General features: G+C 43.6%; 1 protein-coding gene across 1 annotated transcript in view; it reads right to left on the bottom strand.

Moving 5' to 3' along the window:
• Positions 1 to 3,493: 3,493 nt before the first annotated feature.
• The window catches only part of LOC113998038 (neuronal growth regulator 1), a gene marked incomplete at its 5' end in the record, with an annotated part of 92,309 nt that continues 75,372 nt past the window's right edge, over positions 3,494 to 20,430 (bottom strand). The window contains one exon of the mRNA XM_027740363.2: positions 3,494 to 6,808. Coding sequence (XP_027596164.1) covers positions 6,684 to 6,808 — 125 coding nt within the window. The remainder of the gene's footprint in view (positions 6,809 to 20,430) is intronic.

Raw genomic sequence — 20,430 nt, 5'->3', positions numbered from 1 at the left:
GAGCTCAGACCTCAGTGCACAAGGAAGGACACCCTGTTGTCTTTGGTGACTGCCTGATGCCTGGTTTTAAGCTCCATATTATAGGTTGGGAGCTCAGTCTGAGAGCTGCAGCCTCCTCCTCCTGCTCTCCTGCCTTCCCCTTCTCGGTGGTTGGGGAGAGAAGGGCACCGAGTGATGGGGACCAAGAGACAGGGATGAAGAGGTGAGGACCAAAAGATGGGGATCAAGAGAAGGGGCCAAGAGATGGAGACTAAGAGATGGGAACCATGAGATGAGCACCAAGACAAGCACCAAGACATAGGGACCAAAAGATGGGGACGAAGAAATGGGGGCCAAGAGAAGGGAACCAAGAGATGAGGATCAAGACACAGAGACCAAGGCTTTGGGAGCAGCACATGGGAAGGCGTCTTGTCCCATCACACCATTTGTCTTTCTGCTACTCATAACACAAAGCTGAGGAGGATTTGTGCACCTGTCTTGCTAAAAGTCATTTAGAAATGAGTCACAGGGACTTATGATCTGTAATTTTTAGCAAGCAGACATTAAATCCTCTTTATACAGAATATAGTGGCAAATTAGATCCATTGCTCCCCTGGTCCAGCCCCCCAGGCTCTCTGTTTTGAAAAGGTTGGGGGGGGGGTGAATTTGCAGTAGTTTCCTCCAAAGTTAACTTGGTTTTTCCTTATGGTAATACATGTAAAAAGGTCAAGGATAATGAAGGAAACAGTGAATTCGAAGTTCTATGGAAGAGCAACTCAGCGCTTTTAGCAATTCACTTAAATGGGAGAGGAGAACCAGTTTCTTGAAGGTTTTAAAGCTTTCACAGCCTAATGAACTGAGCTGCCTCCCACAGTTTCTATCGAGCCCAAATTCCTGCCAGGAACTGTCTCATTAGGCTCAAGTGGCACAGCCAGCCTGTCCTGCAGCTCCCACTGCCTTTCGCTCTCCCGCCTGTGCCACGACTCCACCTGGACTGACACATCCAAAATATCAAACACATCTGAACGACTGCACCTCCCAGCCAGAATTAACCACCCTGAAGGAGAGGGAAGTCTGTTTCATATAAAAAATCTGGATGCATATATACAGAATGGAGGGAGGGAAGCCTGGCCCTGCCATCTCATCCTCAGCCACCCACCAGAAATCAAGGCTGCTGCTGTTCCAGCTCATCTTGGAGGGTTATTCTCACTCGTGGTTCACATTTAAGTCGCTGTCGTGGAGGTTAATGGGAGTGATGTGCTTCTGACTCTAATGGGACTGAGAAGTGGGAAAACTGATGTTATTGCACATAAATCGTGGTGTGTAATGTGTGAATTGTGTTTTGGTTTGGGCTGAAAAATAATAAAGAGAGGGATGAATGAGCATTAGGAGAGAACAGATTTCCCCCTCTAGATACTGAGGAGAATATTCATCATCATTACAGGCAGTTTGTTATCTGGCAGCATAGGAAGAGGGTAGGAATAATGAGGACTCTAATATTTGACTGATAAGAGGGGAAAGTCCTGTGGCTGTTGGGGCTGGAGCAGCAATGTGCTGTCCCCTCCTCCCTGTCCTTAAATTCTGGCTGCTGCAGAAGTGTAATTTATTCTGCTACTGGGGGCCAAGGTGTACCTGCCTCCCACTGCCTGGGGCTGAGGCACTGAGGCACTGCAAGGAAATCCCTGTTAACTGTGCTGGTTTTCATTGCTGCTTGTGGGTGGTTCAAAGTTCACTGTGTGGGAGAACCCAGCGCTGTGCAGGGAGGGAGCCAAGGAGAAGGTCCCTCCTGCATTTCTCCCATCACTGGGATGGCTCTAGGCATAAACTGACTTAAAACTTCAGGGATAACTCTGGCAGTCAGGAGTGGAGCAACTGTGCAATGGCTGCAGAGTGGCTGCAGACTGATGTGTACCCCTTGTTGGCCCCCCTCAGAGACCCCACAGCCTCACTGAGCTCCTTCCCAGACAAAGGCAGAGCAGCCAGAGCGGGTGGGAATCACCCCCCTCACTCCCCCACCCCATCCTGCAATGCAGATTTTCATCCTACCCAGTGATGGGGGAGCTTAATATGCCCTAAAATATGAATGACTGAAAACTAAGCTTATAAGAAGTGGCAAATGTGCTGATCTCTGCATTTTTTAACATGAGAATTATCTAATAAAAAGGAACCTTGGAGCTCTTCATGAATTAGGCATAAGGGTATAGGAACAAACAGGTATGTGCTCAGCGCTGAAGGTGCCCCTGTAAAACCTCCCCTCCCTTGCTCAGACAGAACTCTTGGAGCAGGATTTACTGAGAATCCCTCCCAAACCATTCTCAGACCCTGTGCCAGTGCCTTGGCCTGGTTGTTTCCAGTTAGATTATAGACTTTGCTGATTACAGAATAAATCCCCTCCCTTGCCCTCAAAGCTCAACAGAGGAACACAAATTAGGACCAAACCCAACCCAAATACAGGCCTGCCCCTGCCATGGCCATGCTCATGGCTGGTCAAATTCAAAGCAAATTCTTTCCTCCCACACCAATACTGATTTCTCTGCTCTCAATATTAAGGCTGAGTGGAGAATTTTTAATTCCTGTTTTTCTTAAATTCTATTTTTTTGTAAGATTTTCTTGTTTTAAAGGATTTTGTGTTGCCAGTAGTAGCATGGGGTGGGGAGGTGGCCCCATTCCCGCAGTGCTGTGGGATGGGGGGCCACCCAGGCCCCTCACTCTGCCCCAGCTCAGGGTCATTTGAGAGAGTTGAGTGTACAAGGGGACATCAAATGGGTCGTGCCAGGTTTTGAGTGGCACTACAGCCCCCACGGCAAGCCCTGCATTGCCAGTGCTGAAGTGTCAGGCTAAACTCCATACTTTTCTAAACTTTCTCACGTATATCAGTTTACGCAAGAATTTTAAAATTATTTAAGAGTCTTTTAAAAGAAATGCTTTTTCTCCCCCCTTTTTTCTCCAAAGAAACAAAGCCTTCCATGGCAGCTGTGAAATATGGATTATTTACCTCCAGACTGGGCATAAGTTTTATCCAGCCTTAGAAGTAAATGCATATTTAGTCTTTAAGGCATATTGTTTATCCATGTAAATACATATTTTGGTATACACATTCTTCATAACACAGTTCTGTGGACTCGGTGGAGGTTTTGGTAGCAGAACATTTGCCATTGTCTATCTAGAACACTTGCTCAGAAAATGTGCAAAAAAGCAGCTGTCACTATGATGGGTTTTAACACTCCTGTGTCTTAAAAACAGCAATGATTCGAAAAAAAAAAATCTATTGAACAGTTTAAAAAAAGCTGTCTAGCTCTGACAGATCCTGCCAAGTTCTAAACCCTTGAGAAACAAACTGCATTTGTTGCAGAAGTTGTGAGACATCCTTTCATTGAGTATTAGGATCATATTCCCGACCAGCAGCGCCACTGCTCCGTGTGGCCCCGGAGCCATGGGGGTGGCAGCCCTGTGTTACTGCACAAGGAGGAACTTCCAGACTTCGGGGGTTCCCATGTGGACAACAACCTTGATATAAATGTTCAGCTAAGCCATTTATTTTTTGCATTTGAAAGGTGGTAATAAATATAATAAGATTTCCCCGACAGATATGAACATTATGGGTCAGAACTTTGAAGAACATACACCCAAACAGTTGGCTAAAGTGCACCCCACAAATTACAGGGTTGGAATGAGATGGGCTTTAAGGCCCCTTTCAATCCATTCTCTCATTCTACAGTTCCTAAAATGTGAAATGTTGTGTTCAATTTCCAGCATGGCCCATTTTTGGAGAACACCCCGGTAAGTCCCAGCCTGTACAATCACCAGGTCACTGCACAGCATGGATTCACCAAGAACCAGGTGTCTTTATTTGATCCACTCTGCCTCCAACTCCAATCCTGCCAAAATTGGGGTTGCAGAGTCTCAGAGCACCTTCAGGAGACCAAACTCTACAGACCCCGAGGACAACCATCCTAGTGGCCTCACCCACCCCCAGGTCACTGCTGAGCACACAGCTCCCACAGACAGCAATCCTTGTGTCACCTAAGGAATGCCATTGGCACTTAGAGATATTTGGGAATTTGGCTGGATTTTTTTTTTTCTTCTTTTTGGACTTGACAATAATTATGTCCCCCCAAAATGAAAATTCAAACATAGGACTAAAAATCTTGTACCTGTCATCCAATGGCTCTACCTGGTCCGAATGCAAACAGTCAACACTTAACTACATATTATCTTTCCATATTTAATAAATCTGCTGTTCATTCTGTTCTGTTGCTGGAAAGATCAGGTTCCAGATATCAGGGATCCCTGGAATGCAATATATCACCAAAATGCAGGATTTGATCCAGCCACAGCATAGAACCACCTCTCAATTCCACACGAGATGAGGCGTATGGGTTGGGTTATCCCTATCCTTGTTTTTTCCTTCATCAAACTGTACTGCCACAATTCTTCCTGCAGCACCACTGTTTCTAGTGAATGGATTCTAAAATAGAGCACTTTAAAGCTGCAATACAAGATAGATCAGAATATCAGGGTTGTGTACAATATAATTTGAGCTGAATTTTTACCCTTTCCTTACAGAATGGATTTTGTCATGTTATTCCAGGTTTTAAAAAATGCCACATTTCTGAAAATAGTAACTGCTTAGCACATGGCTGCAAATAATGAGACACAGTTTGGTCTGTCACTGAACATGCAAAGTGACCTGGGACATCTCTTTGGAGTCAACATACCTCTGTTTATGCCCTTTATCAGCAACTACAACAAACTCACTGCATATTCTGGCTGCACATTGGGACAGGAGATATTGAGTGTAGCAAAACTCAGAGTCCTCCTTGTCAGAAAAATGGGGTATCTGTGCTGAGTTTGGGACTGCTGAGTACACTCAGGACTCAGCTGGTGCTGCTCTCTGCCAAAACCTGCTGTGAGGAGAATTAATGTAATGTTTGTGTCAGCTACTGGAGCTCATACACAGAACATGGGAATGATCATGGTGAAAAGTGGGGGCTGCCCCACCCCTGAAAGTGTCCAAGGCCAGGTTGGACAGGGCTTAGAGCAACCTGGTCTAGTGGAAGGTGTCCCTGCTCATGGTAGGGGGTGGGACTGAATGAGCTTTAAGGTCCCTCCCAACCCAAATCAGCCTGGGATTCTGGGATAATGGTTTTGTTATTTGTGTCATCAACAGTTGTTTGAGAGCAAGTCAAGATCTCTTGGGGTCACCAGGGGATCTGAGATTCAAGGACTGTTGGCCACAGTCATGCCCCAGCAAGTCCCACAGATGGCAGTTTGAAATCAGGTGTAAACTGTGAGCACATTTCACATTAACACTGTCCAGGGGGTTTAAAAAATAAAAGCAACATTATACACTGTTTTGAAACTTGATCCTCATGGGTTGCAGGACTAGGAAATGGTGTGGGGGGACTGCCCTGCTGGGGGAGGGACCTGCACAGTGTGAGCACAAGTCCTGCCTGGAAGGATGATCCTACCGTGGACGGCAACATGCACTTCAGTACCATTACTGGAGCAACTTCCTTTTAATAGATATATGTATATATATAAAATTCTGCTTGATACTTCATGTATTTTCAGATATCTAATATTTAAAAGCATCCTTTATCATTGCTAAATTAGCCAAACCAGTACAAAATTAAGTGCAAGAAAAATACCAATTCCCATCAGTTTTGCCAGTAATACAAAAGGGGACGATTCAGCTTCTGCCATTTACAGTCATGTAGGAATTTGGATTTAGGATGAGTACAGGAAACCTTCCTACATTCAAAAGATGCCTCAAAATAATTTGTGTTCTGTTTTGTAATGGGAAAATTAATTTTTACAGAGATCACCTACTGGTTAGTTGTGGTGGAGATAAAAACAAAAAGGACTTGGTGCTACCCTTGACCTAAACCCTGTGTCTGGAGCAGCTTCTGGACCCCCTGGAGATGGCAGAGGAGGTTTTCCTTGTAGCCTGTAGCACCTTCATCCTCAGCTAGAGATTTCTTATGCTCAAAAGGATGCTTTAGCATTTCCCAAAACACATTCCAGATTTGTTGGAGAGGAAGAGGAAAGTCGTGTTTTATGAAGGCACAACCATGCTGAATTTGCAGGAAAAAGGGTAGAGAACAAAAGCAGTACTGCACAATGCAGTTATAATACAAGGCTCATTCTTGAAACCTGAATATCATGCTAGAAGAAAATCTAGATATGTGTAATATTTTGAAGAAGTACTTTGAAGGCAATATTATTTGATTTTTTTTTTTTACTCAAAAAAGAACAAATGCTTCTGTGTAAATGTGGAGAGAACGGTGGTTGAGAAGGGAACTGAATGTTTGTATTGCAGCCTTAAAGAAGCACATTTTTACTGCAATATCCTTTTTTCTTTTGTAAACTACAGTCTGCAACTCAGCAGACCATGACTGAATGCTTTTGAAAACTTGTCGATTACAAACATGAAATCACAATTAATATCCTCTAAAAGTAATTTCAGAGTTCTCACGTCTTAAAAAAGGACAATGTGTACTGCTTCACAAGGTAATGCAGCTAATCAAAAAAAAAGGAGGGGAATTAAAGTATTTACATAATGAGCAATTCTACAGAAGGCGATCATCCCCATGTAAGCACGGCTGATTATATCCCACGCTGCTTTTAACAAACTCTACCAGATTGGAGCCAGTCATCAGCACTCTCAGGGAATCCTTAAAAGCCTTTTATGGTCTTTACATTTAGTGCAGAATGATGTTCTTCAGGTAGAATATGCTACTGAGGGAGGACAGTGTCAACACAAGGTACCAGCAGGAGAAGAGGACTTCGGCGTCACCGGTGATCCCGTACTGGGCTGTACTGGGAGCTGCAGAGAGAAGGAAAAGGGGTTCAGTGAAAATTCCCACCAAATTCTTAGTTTTCATTAATTCTTCTAAGATAATACTTAGGGCAACAGAAGCATTCTCCTGAAAACCAGAGAAAACACTGGAAAAGCAGCCCAACCCTCCTGTCACCCTGCTCAGGGAATATTCCTGTTTGTTTAAAGAGGATAAATTGTTTTTAAGGCAAGCATTTAAAACTTGGGAGTACTTAGTGTCAGATGAACGTTTCATTTTTAACCATCTGAATAACTGATCTGTTTCTAAGTTACTGAGCATTAAGATCTACAGTGAAAGCAATAAGAGGGGACTAGATTTAATTCTGTTGGAAAGCAACTCATTTACTGCCTAAGTCTAAAAGCCAAAGTTTGACAATTTTGCTCAGCCAAAGACATTCCCATGTATTTCTGGCCTCTTTGAAGAAATTGTATTTATTTGTTTACCATGAAGTCTTCCTCAAATTCCTGAGTAAATACACACTAACTGCATGCAAAGAGAGGGAAAATACAAGAAAAATATAATCCTGAATTCCAAGTCTTGATCAGTCCAAACACTGGAACAGAAAAACTCCTTTTCCATCTGTACAGAACCCAGTGCTATGAGATCTGTTGTTAATGTATAACATTTTATTTGGTGAAGAGTATGTGATACAACCAAAATCTATTTGGCTTCCCCCCACACAGAAAGGTTCAGGTAATAAAACCAAACCAAAACAAGATTAAACTTGATTTTGCAGCTTAGTTTAGCGACTGATAACCGTGACTAACTGTGGGACAGGGCACTCTCCTCCTCTCATTAAAAAGGGGCTTTCTGGGCGAAGTCAGTGTGACAAATCAACCTTTAATTTATTACCAGACCCAGGCGAGGCTGCTGGAGCAAAGCACAGGTGCTGTTTCATTTTACGGTATTCAAAGAGTTTCCTCAACTTAAAGATAATTTGAACTATGGTGGCTATAAAAGCCAGCGGAAAATTATGTAAATCTGATTTCCTGCATATGAACCGGCACTGTCTTTCTAAGGCTTATTAAATCATACCTGGATTGTTTCAGCACAAAGGTACAAGGTGAGTTAATGAGGGAAAAATACACTGACTTGGGCAGATAATAGAGAAGAGTTATGGTTCCCAGAGCTGCCTAACCAGGGGAATTTGATGGGAGAGAAACCTGAAGGAGAAGCAAATCTGGAGAAGTTTAATTATCAATTATGATGTCACAGTAAGCCTACTGCATGACATACAGCTTAAAATATTGTGCTTGGCTCTTAAAAGGTCTTTAAAATTAATAAGCTTCTGCAGTCTTTTTCCACCTCAGAGTATTGAATTACTTTTCCTGTGGCTCCCTGAATACTTTCCTGTTCCTAACTTAATAAAATCCTATAGATTTTTTTGTGGTGTTTCACAAACTTGAAAAAGTAAAGAAGGTTTTACAATTTACAAATTTAAAGGTTCTTAGTATGGTCTGCTCAGTCCTTTATCTACAAGGAGTAATTATTTTGGTAAGTAATAAGCAGTCCTTGCTTCCATGAGCATTTGCTGTGCAATGCTATGCAAGGGAACTTTGTTCTTGGATTGTTAATTTTCATGGTGCTGTGTCAGACTAAGCCCTTAGTTTAGGAATAAATGAAAAGGTTTAAACATTTGAAAATAGCATAAAACATCTGCTTTCCCCCCCCTTTGAAATCTTCCCCTGTCATTGTTTCACACACACACACACAGAGTCACAGTCTTAATATTCATGGAGGAAGATAATGGTGCAGGTATGTGTGATCAGGCATTAAATAAAGCTGGAATTATTTGAGTCTGTGATTACATCCACAGCTATCCTGGGCTTTTACATAATCCCTGTCACCACCATTACAATAGAGCATGACATTTATAACTGATTTTACAGCCTGTGAAGCTTTTGGTGCATGAAGAGGGGAAGGAAAAGTGGTTGGCCTTCAGAGAGTTAAGGATTCTCCTCTAGAACACCACCTTGGTGACTCTTAATAGAAACCAAGGTCAAACGGTCTGGTTCCCCTTGTGCTAACCCTTGTGAAGGGTCTGGAGCACCACGAGTGGCTGAGGGAGCTCAACCTGGAGAAAAGGAGGCTCAGGGGGACCTTCTTGCTCTCTGCAACTCCCTGACAGGAGGGTGGAGCCGGGGGGGGGTTCAGGCTCTGCTCCCAGGGAACAAGGGACAGGGAGAGAGGAAACAGCCTCAAGCTATGCCAGGGAAGGTTCAGGTTGTACATCAGGAGGAATTTCTTCCTGGAAAGGGCTGTCCAGCCCTGGCACAGCTCCCCAGGGCAGTGGTGGAGTACCCATCCCTGGAGGGATTGAAAAGCCATGTGGATGTGGCACTTGGGGACATGGGTCAGTGGTGGCCTTGGCAGTGCTGGGGAATGGTTGGACTCGATGGTCTGGAAGGGTTTTTCCAATCTCAGTGATTCTGTGATTTTATGAGCTGGTGATGAGCAAATTCAGTTCAGAGCCCCGGTAGTGATACTTTAAAACACCTTAAAAGACAGTGAATTTCCACCTAGAAGAAGATTAAAATGAGCTCGATAAAAAGTCTGATGTCTGAAATATAAAATGACCCAGGATTTAGAAGATGCAATAAGTTTAAAATGTCAGCTTCAGTCATGGAGGGACAATAATTTCCTTTCCTGCTAATGGATAAGTCGTTAAATGTTCCTTAGAGCCCGAGCAGCTGCATCCCTGTGGGTGAGGGAGTAACATCCAGCTGAGCCACACACAGAGCAGCACCACTGAAGAGCTGGGAAGAGATGATGGATTCACAAGCTGGTTTGGGTTGGAAGGGACCTGAAATACCATCTCATCATTTACATGGTGGGTCAGCCCTTTGGAAGGAAAAATCCCACGACTGACCCCAAAGTCCCAGGTGCACATCTAGGATGCCCACGTGCTCTTATCAAGCTCTCTTTTCTTCTAATTTAGTGATTATTCTACATAATCCTAATGTTTTATACCAGCCAGCCATTGTGAAAATATTTAAGACACCCTTAGCACAGATAGGATTATATTCAGACATCTCTCCTGGTGCTGAATAGAAAGGAACAAAGTAATATTATATCAGTATCTCTAATTAATACAAGAGATTAGGAGAAGTGCTGTGCTGGAACACACAAACCAGCATTTCCTAACACCAAGGGCTGCATTAACCAGAAATAATTATAAGCTTTAATGCTGATGCCGTGTAGACAAAAGCACAGACCCCTTTAGGTTGTCTGAATAAGCAAGACTAATTCTGTTAAATGGATTATGCAGGGAGATGTTAATAAGCATTTCATTTAACTATATTCAGGTTAATCATTTACTATAGGAAAGCCTTAATAAATTGGATTTTTTCATGCAACATTTAAAATATCCAGCAAAGGAAGGAATAAACTAACTCAAGGTCAAAGCAGGAAGAAAAAAAGATGAAAACGACTGGGCTGTCAAAAAATGTTCTTTTAAAAGAAAAGATTGTGAGATAATGGGCCTCAGAAGGCTCAGCCGAGTCCTGGGATAACATCTCTACATATTGTTACACTTGAAGTTAGTTGAGGATTTATGGCTGTGCAGGAGAAGGTCGACAGCCTCTAAAAGATCTATTGGAAGGGAATGGGTGATAGAGGAGATAATCAGCCTGGAGAGCTCCAGAACAGGCTCCAGAGGGCTCTGACCAAAGGGGAGCTTGTCAAGATGAGAAACATCCCCCTGTGCCTCAGAGGCCAGGGAGGGTTGGAGAAAGCTTGACCTTGGGAGAACAAAACCTTAAAGTCTTGTCTAAAAATGACTCCGTGAAGACACCGATTTGTTTAGTCTTATGCAAATGCAATCATCCTCCAGGCTGAGAGACAGGAAATTCACTGTGATGGAAAATTCACCAGTGAAGTTAAAGAGATAAATCCAAAGGAGGAGGCCCTTTTGAAGTGTGTGCCAGATGGAGGCTATGATTAAACAGGGCTTTGACCATGATAATAACACTGGAAAATGCTGAGGATTTTAGTAATGTTGAAATGCAGTTGGACCATGGCTGTAGTGGCTGAGAGGTGGATGTGGAGAATGAGAAGGTCCTCTCCAGTCTCATGTTCCTCTGTTACTGGCATGTTTTTTTTTTTAAAAATTACCCCTGTTGAGGTTGCACCTTGAATCCTGGGGTCAGATTTGGGCTGCTAAGGACAAGAAAGACATTGAGGGGCTGGAATGTGTCCAGAGAAGGGAACAGAGCTGGGGAAGGGTCTGGAGCACCAGGAGTGGCTGAGGGAGCTGGGAGGGGCCTCAGCCTGGAAAAAAGGAAGCTCAGGGGGACCTTCTTGCTCCCTGCAACTCCCTGACAGGAGGGTGGAGCCAGGTCAGGGTTGGGCTCTGCTCCCAGGGAACAAGAGACAGGATGAGAGGAAATGGCCTCAAGTTGCGCCAGGGAAGGCTCAGGTTGTACATCAAGAAGAATTTCTTCCTGGAAAGGGCCGTCCAGCCCTGGCACAGCTGCCCAGGGCAGTGGTGGAGTCCCCATCCCTGGAGGGATTGAAAAACATGGGTCAGTGGTGGCCTTGGCAGTGCTGGGGGAATGGTTGGACTCGATCTCAGAGGGCTTTTCCAAACTGAACAATTCTGTGATTCTGTGAATCCCTGACATTCTTTTTAATGTGAGAGGAGTGTGCAGCACTGCCCAGGCCAACTTCCCCAGAGCATGTGTGAAATGCACAGTGATCGTATATTTGAAATAAATCTATAGGTTTGTCAGAGATTATTTTATAAGGAATCTACAGTCAAATTGTTTCTGTATCCCAGCAAAGAAAGTTAAGTGAGGAAACCAGCACTTCCCAAAAAGTGAAACATGTCTGTGATGGCTCATGGGGCACCGGAAAACTTTCTCTCTGAGTATAAGGAACCGTTGGATGAGGATGCTCAGCACACTGGACATGAGCCACAGCATGAGCTACATCAAATATTTCAGCCCAGGGAACAGCCAAATTTGGCTCAGGTAATGCCTGGGCAGCCATTCCCTGAGTTGCGTGGATGTAATTTTGGGTAGAATCTTACTTTGGTATATTTTCCATCCAGAAGAGCTCATCACTCCTGAGACAAATCCATCTGAAAATCCTTGAGAAAGGACACAGGAAATACTGCAGAAGTTGTCCAAGAGCAACTCTACCCGGTGGATAAGCCAGAGCTGGAGAGGATAAAACTGAGAAGTGCCAGGTTCTTAACAGAGTGGCTTTATCCTTTTCTGAGATGTGAGTGCTGGCAGGAAGATTTCTAAGAAGAGTCCCCAGGAGAAGGATGTTAATGATAAGAGAAGGGTATTGTCAGGCCCTGATCTTTGGTGTCCACACAGGGCTGCTCTCACGGGCAGGAACTGTAAAATGAGATGCTGATTTGTCCGTATTTCTAATTTAAAGGAATAAAATGGCATTTTCTGACTCTTGACATAGGAAAACAGAGAATAAAAAATTATTGCTAGAACTGCAGAAGCAAAAATCTACTATTTGTTGTGCTAAAATATTAAAGCTAAGTACTTTAAACACTTGAGATGTGCCACCAGCAATGTTTTAAAGTGAAATATTATCCCAGTGTATGCGTGTGCGTAGCTCTGTGTATACATAGAAAATAAGACAGAAGCATTTCTCATGAAGACTCCACTTGGGACATGCCCTGTATCTAATTTAAAACTGGTTCTTGATACTGATTTTGACTGAGTTAAAACAAAAAATAAGGTATTTACAGGATGAAAATGAAAGTCAAGCAATCAAAACATGGTAACCATAGCCACCAGGTCTGTAATCTCCTAATTGTGGGGATCTTTGCCTGGGAATTGGGGTTCCCTGGCTGTGGAAATACTTGGGTGAGGAGGCAGCAGGAGACACACGTTTCCCTCCCTGCCTTCCACAATAGTTGGAGTCACCCTTCCCATTCCATCTACCGAGAAATAACTACAGTTAAATATTGTAAACAGCAACAAACTCATTGAAAACCAGCTAAAAATACACCCAGCAATGGAAATTATAAAGTCAGATCATTTTTCTGGGTTCTGGGTGTGATGGGACCTGCCAGACATATCCTGCAGTTGTTCCAACTGGACCTACTTAATGAACATTAAACAGCTGTGTTTCCTTAGGCTTGGAGAGACAGCGGAGCCGGAACTGATGGTGCCGCGAACTACAGGGAAAAGAGTTTAAGTGTCTTAATTCCTGTTCTAAAACAACTCTCTGGAACAAAGCACTTCCAAAGTCAGCAACCTCTCAAAATACTGAGTGGGGGCACCTTAATATCTACAGATGGATACGAAGCACCTCTGACCCCCCTGGGCTGAGTCATCAGCAATATGTTTCTTGCAGTCGGAATTCTCCCTGTTCCAAGGAGACCATCCCACGCTCGGGATGGAGAGGGGAGCAGTTCCAGATCTAGACAACACTTTGGAAACATGATCCTGGGGCTGGGAAGAGCACTGGAGGGCAGCAGCAAGGAGCAGCCCCACTCCAAGGGGGGTGGTGGTGCCAAGGGGACATTGGGTCAGGTCACCTGTTGGATTTTTGCTGTCTCCTGTTTCCTTTTCACACATTTCACTGCCTTGAGATCTGCCTGGGACAACCAATCCTCAGCAACCTCTCCCTTACTTTCAAAAACTGTGCTAATAAATGGAACCCTGAAATTGTAGGGAATTTTCCCCCCAAAAGTTCATTCCTCCTTCCTGCCAGCTTCCAAAGACTCATTTACTTTCCACATAAATTTGACTTTTCTCATACAAACCCAGGTTTAAATCTGGTTGTTATTGTTCAGAGCCAAACATTTAATTGAAAAAAAAAATAGGTGTGTTATTTTAGAGAAGCAAACATGTCTAATTTTTCAAACTTACAAATGGTTGAGTAAATAAAACTTATAAATGGTGAGTATATTTTGCATCTAATTTATACTTTAAAAAATCATGATAATGTGATGATATGTAAAGTTACAGACTGATTGGCAAAATTTGGGTAACAACTGAAAGAGGGCAATATAACCTTTTCATTCTAATTAAAGGGATGCGCTTGTTGAAGAGTATTTAAGATACTGGAAAAAAAGGAGGCACATGGGATAGTTTATAATGAGGCACAATATGTGACAACTCACAAACCTTGACTTCGGACATTTTCTGTTCACATGGCAAAGTAATTGCTGTGGTTCTCAGCATCAATGTGTGCTTTTTCAAGGAGTTCAGCATGGAATTATTAGTGATCCCATAGTTAAGAGACCTACAGGAGTTATTCCCATTTTCTGTTCAGTGTAGTACACCCTTGAGTTGTTACAAATCTGCTGCTGCTGCACTGGAATACATTCCAAAAAGCACTTTATATTGCCACTGTTTTCGCAATGAAGAGGAATTAGTGTAACTTTATTACCCAACTGTGATTTGTTTCTGAACTCACATTTTGAATTTTAATGTATAGCTGCCTAAAGAGAAGTTCCCATTTATGGGGAATTATTCACTCAGTGGTACCTAAAACTCCCTGTGGGTCCTGGTCCTTCTGACTGTATGGCCTTGCTGTTGTACCTGCTCAGTGATGGAGAAGAGAAGCATCTGGGGAGACCTCAGAGCCCCTTCCAGTGCCTAATGGGCTCCAAAAGAGCTGGAGAGGGACGTGGGACAAGGGATGGAGTGACACGACAAGGAGGAATGACTTCCTATTGCAGAGGGCAGGGATAGACGGAATATTGGGAAAGAATTGTTGGCTGTGAGGGTGGGGAGGCCCTCACAGGTTGCCAAGAGAAGCTGTGGCTGCCCCATCCCTGGAAGTGTCCAAGGACAGGTTGGAGGGGGCTTGGAGCAACCTGGGATAGTGGAAGGTGTCCCTGCCCATGGCAGGGGGTGGGATGGGATGGACTTTAAGGCTCATTCCAACCCAACCCAGTCTGGGATTCTATGAAATGTCTCTGAGTACCACAGACTCAGAGCTCTCGGGTTGCTCAGAAAGAGTCGCCTCACTCCAATCATTCCCACACTGTAGGACATTAGTCACAGCCCCAAAACAAACCCAATTTTAAACCCTTACACACTACTCTATGGTGTATCTTTAATAGAATTTCATTTAGACAGAGATAAACTTGATCATATAAAATAAAAACCCCTTCCATGAAATACTGCAAAGAAAAAGAATCCTTCTAATGCACTGATGGGATAAATGAAGCAGGTACTGAACATGAGGTGTCTCGATGTTTAACAGGATGAAATAGTACAGCCTTGATGGACTTGGTTCCTGCTGCAAGGAATATTTCATAATCCAGAGAAGTATTTATGAGGAAAAGTACTGTGAGGGAACAGAATAAAATCTGGCTTTACATATCATCCTTTTTACTCAAGTCATGTTCCATTTCTTTGTGTGGTTGAGATGCTCAGTTATGTTGGGAAAACGAAACATCTTTTAGGAACTTCAGAGTGATGGATGTGAACCAGCTTTGGAGGAATGGGATGACTTTTAACAGACAGAGAAGATACCAGTCTCAGTCCTGGGATGAACCTGTGTTTAACTGGATCACCACCTGATCCAGTTTAACCAAAGGAGACAGGAGAAATCAGCCAAGCGGGGCCTGGAATCCCTGGCTCTGAGCAGCCTGAACACAGTTCTCCAGAGCAGACACAGCCTGCACCTGGTCACCCACAGCCCCACGTCATCTCCCCAAGTCCTCTGCCACCGACCAACAACACAAGGACTGTCCCTGAGCTGGGATTTAATGAAGAACCTCAAAGCTGGATGTGCCACAGTGGGAAGGAGCTGCATGAATTCCAGGGGACAGAGGAAAATTCAAACTGAACTTAGTGGCTAAGGGAAATGTTTTGGCCAGAAAAGAAATAATTCACTTCAATAAGGCACAGGTTGCCCAGAGAAGCTCTGGCTGCCCCATCCCTGGAAGTGTCCAAGGCCAGGTTGGATGGGGCTTGGAGCAACTTAGGATAGTGGAAGGTGTCCCTTCCCATGGCAGGGGTAGAACTGGATGGGCTTTAAGGTCCTTCCCAACCAAAGCCAGTCTGGGATTCTGTGATATTTCCCAAGATGTCAGTATAAAGGTGTCCTAGTTCTGAGAAATACGGACTCAGAGACAAGTTCTGAATAGATACAGAATTTGAACTATTAATTTTCAGATATTTTAAGCTGTAATCCACAAGAGAAATGTACAACTCTCAAACTGTTTTTCTTGCCCCAGATTTGGTGAGAAACCCACTTTTTTTCTGAGTTTATGTCTGGAAAAACTAAAAATTTGTCAGGAGGAGGAAAGAAACTCTTTCTTTAGAATGAACCCTGAAATCAATTTTAGAGACTTTTCTAAATGATGTAGCAACTGAAACCTCCATTTCTTTAAAATGATGCTTTATAACTGATATCAAACCTAATTGCTATTATTCATGGGAAATCTCAGCCTAGCAGGCAGTTAGGCTGCCTCACCCTGGGGCTGCACTATGGTGACTAAATATGAGCATCACAATCATCTTCCAAAGCTTTGCTTCAGAAAGGTGACTTCTGGAGTGTCTGCAGAGTGATGAACACACTGGTTCTGGAGCACATATATGGACTCTTTTGTTGATGTGGCTTACAGGTTTTCTGTTTTAAGCTTTCAATTTCTTTAAACTAATTTAGATTTGAAAACCTGTGTTAAATTTGTTGTAAATATACAGTTTTCATTAGTCAAAGGTAAAAAGATTCTTGCTTATTTTGCAGAAGTTCTTGGCAGGCAGATATGCTTGTTAATGTGATGAGTACCACATTCCCATGTCCTAAGAGACACACCAGAGCTTCCTACAACAGGTCTTACCAGCATATCAGAGATCCACAGAATATCCTGAGTTGGAGGAGCCCACAGAGAATACCCAGTCCAACTCCTGGCGCTGCACAGACACCCCAACAATCCCACCCTGTCCCTGAGAGCATTGTCCAAATGCTCCTTGAGCTCTGGCAGCCTTGGTGCTGTGACCACTGCCTTGGGGAGCCTGTTCAGTGCCCAACCACCCTCTGCAGGAATAATCTTTTCCTGATATCCAGCCTAAATGGATGAGATGCCAGAGTAAGGTTCAACCAATCCCTCACCCTGTAAGAATCCTCCAAGTCATTGCTTTTGGAACAGTCAGGGCAAAGGAAACCACAAATCCAGCTTTGGTTTATGAGCCTAAACCCTTTTGTCTTGTCTGGAAGATGTGGAATAGCAACAACTGTTGAGGTAGAGGGGGATAACAATTAGAAGGGATCATTTGAAAGGAAACTTGTAAGCTCAGCACAAATAAATAATGCATTATTTCATGCTACTGTGCAGTTTTCTGATCACATGACTGGTTTTGGATGTGATTTGTTCAAGGTTGGGACCACTTCCTACCCACATATCTATGATACTCCTCTGGCCCTGATTTTGTGATCACCTGCAGCAATCAGCAAACCCAACCTTGATTAGTTTGAAATAGAAAACAAGCCTGATGCTGGTTCTGCATAGAAGTCCAAAATTAAACAGGAGAAAGGGTCATGATCTTCCACTGGACATGGTAAACACAGCTTTGGTTAAGAGGACATTGAGAATAAGACTAGAAAAGTACCAGAAAAAGCATTGGGAGAAGCAAGAGCTGCCTATTCCCATTCCCCATCCATGAGCTGTGGTGTGTAGCCCAGTTCTCATCTGTAACCCAGACCAGGGAGGCTGAAAAAGTTCTTCAGTGAAGGAGAACCAAGAAGAGCCAAGGACTGAGGCTCTCCATGAGAGATAGTCCCATACCAAGGGGTACAGAAATTTCTGAGTCAACTGAGAAGGTCCAAGCTGGATAAATTTCCCCACTTCAGAAGTTTGATGCTGCAGCAAAACTACGGAGTGACAAAGTCTGTTGCTGAGAACCACAGGTTGTTTTGAAAGTGAAGTGTTTTCAGGTCCTCACGCACCTAATTTTGGCAACCTACAATAACTGCTTCCCTGACAATGTGGCCCTCATTTGTAAGTGTCACATTGGAGAAAAGGAAAAGCATTTTAATGCGACAGAAAAATTTGACTTGGGAGCTAATTACTTTAATTTGAGAGAATTTTTGGCTCATCTGCATAGTTGACAATTATTTACAACTTCCACTGGTAATTAGAGGTTGGGTCTCATGCACAAATATTGCAAATGGCTTTGAAGACATTTGCTGATCCTTCTAACTTTTAAAGGAAATGAATTTATTAGTTGTTAATATGTAAAATATTTGTACTTCTGACCTTTTGTTAAACATTCTTCCTATATTTTAAATGATTGGTTGTCAGAACAATTTTTCTCCAAGTGACGTGTGACATTGTAAATAAGCTCTAGAATTAAGCAGCACATTAAATCTCTGTGTTCAGTGGCAACCTTTGATAGTTCTCATATATCATAAGGACTCTGTTGGTTCTGCTACGTTGAGGCAATGTCATATGCATTGTGAATGATAATTTTTTACACTGAACTTTCCAGTTACTGGATGGTTTCAACATCATTCTTCTGCTCTTGACAAAGGATGTTGAGTTAAGCAAGTTAGGGCATGATTTCTCACAGTTTTTGGTGACTGTGTATGAGGAAAGAACTTTTTTGCTGAAGGAGCTGACACCTTTAAACAAATCTTCCACTGGTTGTCAGATGATTTCTAAGATGTGGGGTTTATTCAGCTCTGCTGTTGATTTTCTTAAGCATTTCTTAGAGGTTTCTCTTGGTCATATTTCTGCATAGTGTATATATTGTTCTTGTTTTATAGATATATTAAAAACCCCATAATCCATCTAAGTTCACTGCTGAACCTTGTTAAGAGCCAAGGAATTAATCATCAATAGTGGTTTGATTACAATAAGGTGATGGATGAAATAAATAACAAAGTCTAACTGTTTACTGATTTCAGAAGGTTTAGTGGCACCTTGAATCATAACACCTCTCAAGCTGTGCCAGGGAAGGTTCAGGTTGGATGGCAGGAAGAATTTCTTCCTGGAAAGGGTGGTCAAGCATTGGAATGGGCTGCCCAGGGAGGTGGTGGAGTCCCCATCCCTGGAGGTGTCCAAGGAACGACTGGATGTGGCATTTAGTGCTCTGGGCTTGGTGACAAGATGGAGATTGGACACAGGTTGGACTCAATGATCCTGGAGGGCTTTTTCAACCTCAGTGACCCTGTGATTCAGTGATTTTGTGATTGATTCTGTGATCCTGTGGGCTGACTAGGCTGGTGTTATCTCTTGGGTCTGTCTTGTCTGTCAATAACGCTCAATCCTGTCCTTTTTCATGGGGTACATCTTACACTGAAGGACACAGGGTAAGTCATCTACGTAAAAGCAATGCACATCTCGCTGGCACGTGAAATCCCTTTAACACACATTTTTACAGAACTACCAGCAAATTATGTGCTCAACAGCATCAATAAAAGAGCGGGTTACCTGGCAGTTTTACATTTCCTACATTAGTTAGTAAATGCAGTGGCCACCCTTCCTCTCCTATAGTAAAATCTGCTGAGCCTTTTCATGAAGGATGATTGCAATTTCCACCGGGCTGTGTACTCAAGGAAAAAACATAACTCATCAAAAGCTGAGCTATTTGCTCTTAAGATACAAGAGCATTTTTCTTGAATACTTGACGTGACATTAACTATTCATGAAACTCAAGAGTGTTCAAACACTGCCTAAGTAAAATTGTTACTACTTTTCAACTTGATTGAGATCTTCTCTGAGTTATCCTCTGCAGCAGCCAGCAATGGGCTCCCCACACATGAGGAATGCAGAGAGTGTGCAGGTACTGCAGCTGTGAACTGTCGATTCACTGAGAGTTGAGTTCCTCCTCCCACACTGATTCATGATCACGGCCTCCATTTGGGTCACACAGTATTTAACCACTTGTAAATTTTAATTAAATGATTTGTCACTTTGAGCATATAGTTTGTCATCCTGCAGCTGAGTGATGTGCCTCTCTCGGGGACTGACTCAAGGGAGGGCATCCATCTCTCCTGTCACCTGCCTTCCATTAGGGGGATGTAGCCATGGCACAGCAGGAGGGTCCGTGTGACATGAACCACTTCCATGAGCGAGTCCAGCCCACCAATCATAAAAACACAATTTCCTCTTTTTTCATCAACATGCATTTAACTTTCTGCTGGAAAGCAGTGCCAGGAAAGGTCCCTGGAGGTCCTGTCGGTGGCCAGTTGGCCATGAGTCAGCAGTGCCCTGGCAGCCAGGAGGGCCAACTGTGTCCGGGGGGCATCAGGCCCAGCATCGCCGGCTGGGCCAGGGAGGGGATTGTCCTGCTCTGCTCTGCACTGAGGAGCCTCACCTGGAATATTGGGGCAGTTTGGGGCACTGCAATATAGGGAAGATATGAAGCCATTATAAAGTGTCCAAAGGAGGGACATGAAGATGGGGAAGGCTCTGAGAGGAAGCCGTGTGAGGAGCAGCCGAGGGCACTTGGTCTGTTCAGCTGGAAGAGACTGAGGGGAGACCCCATTGCAGTTACAACTTCCTTGGGAGGGGAAGAGGAGGAGCAGGCACTGTGGGGACCAGGGACAAGACATGAGGGAATGTCCTGAAGTTGTGTCAGGGCAGGTTTAGGTTGGGTATTAGGAAACGGTTCTTCCCCCAGAGGGTGGTTGGGCACCGAACAGGCTCCCCAGGGCAGTGGTCACAGCACCAAGG

Source organism: Pipra filicauda, unplaced genomic scaffold (assembly GCF_003945595.2).
Source record: "Pipra filicauda isolate LSUMZ 115617 unplaced genomic scaffold, ASM394559v2 scaffold164_size1636381_pilon, whole genome shotgun sequence".
Taxonomy (NCBI): Eukaryota; Metazoa; Chordata; class Aves; order Passeriformes; family Pipridae; genus Pipra; species Pipra filicauda.
The sequence above is the reverse complement of the archived record's forward strand: the minus strand, read 5'-3'. Positions and strand labels throughout refer to the sequence as shown.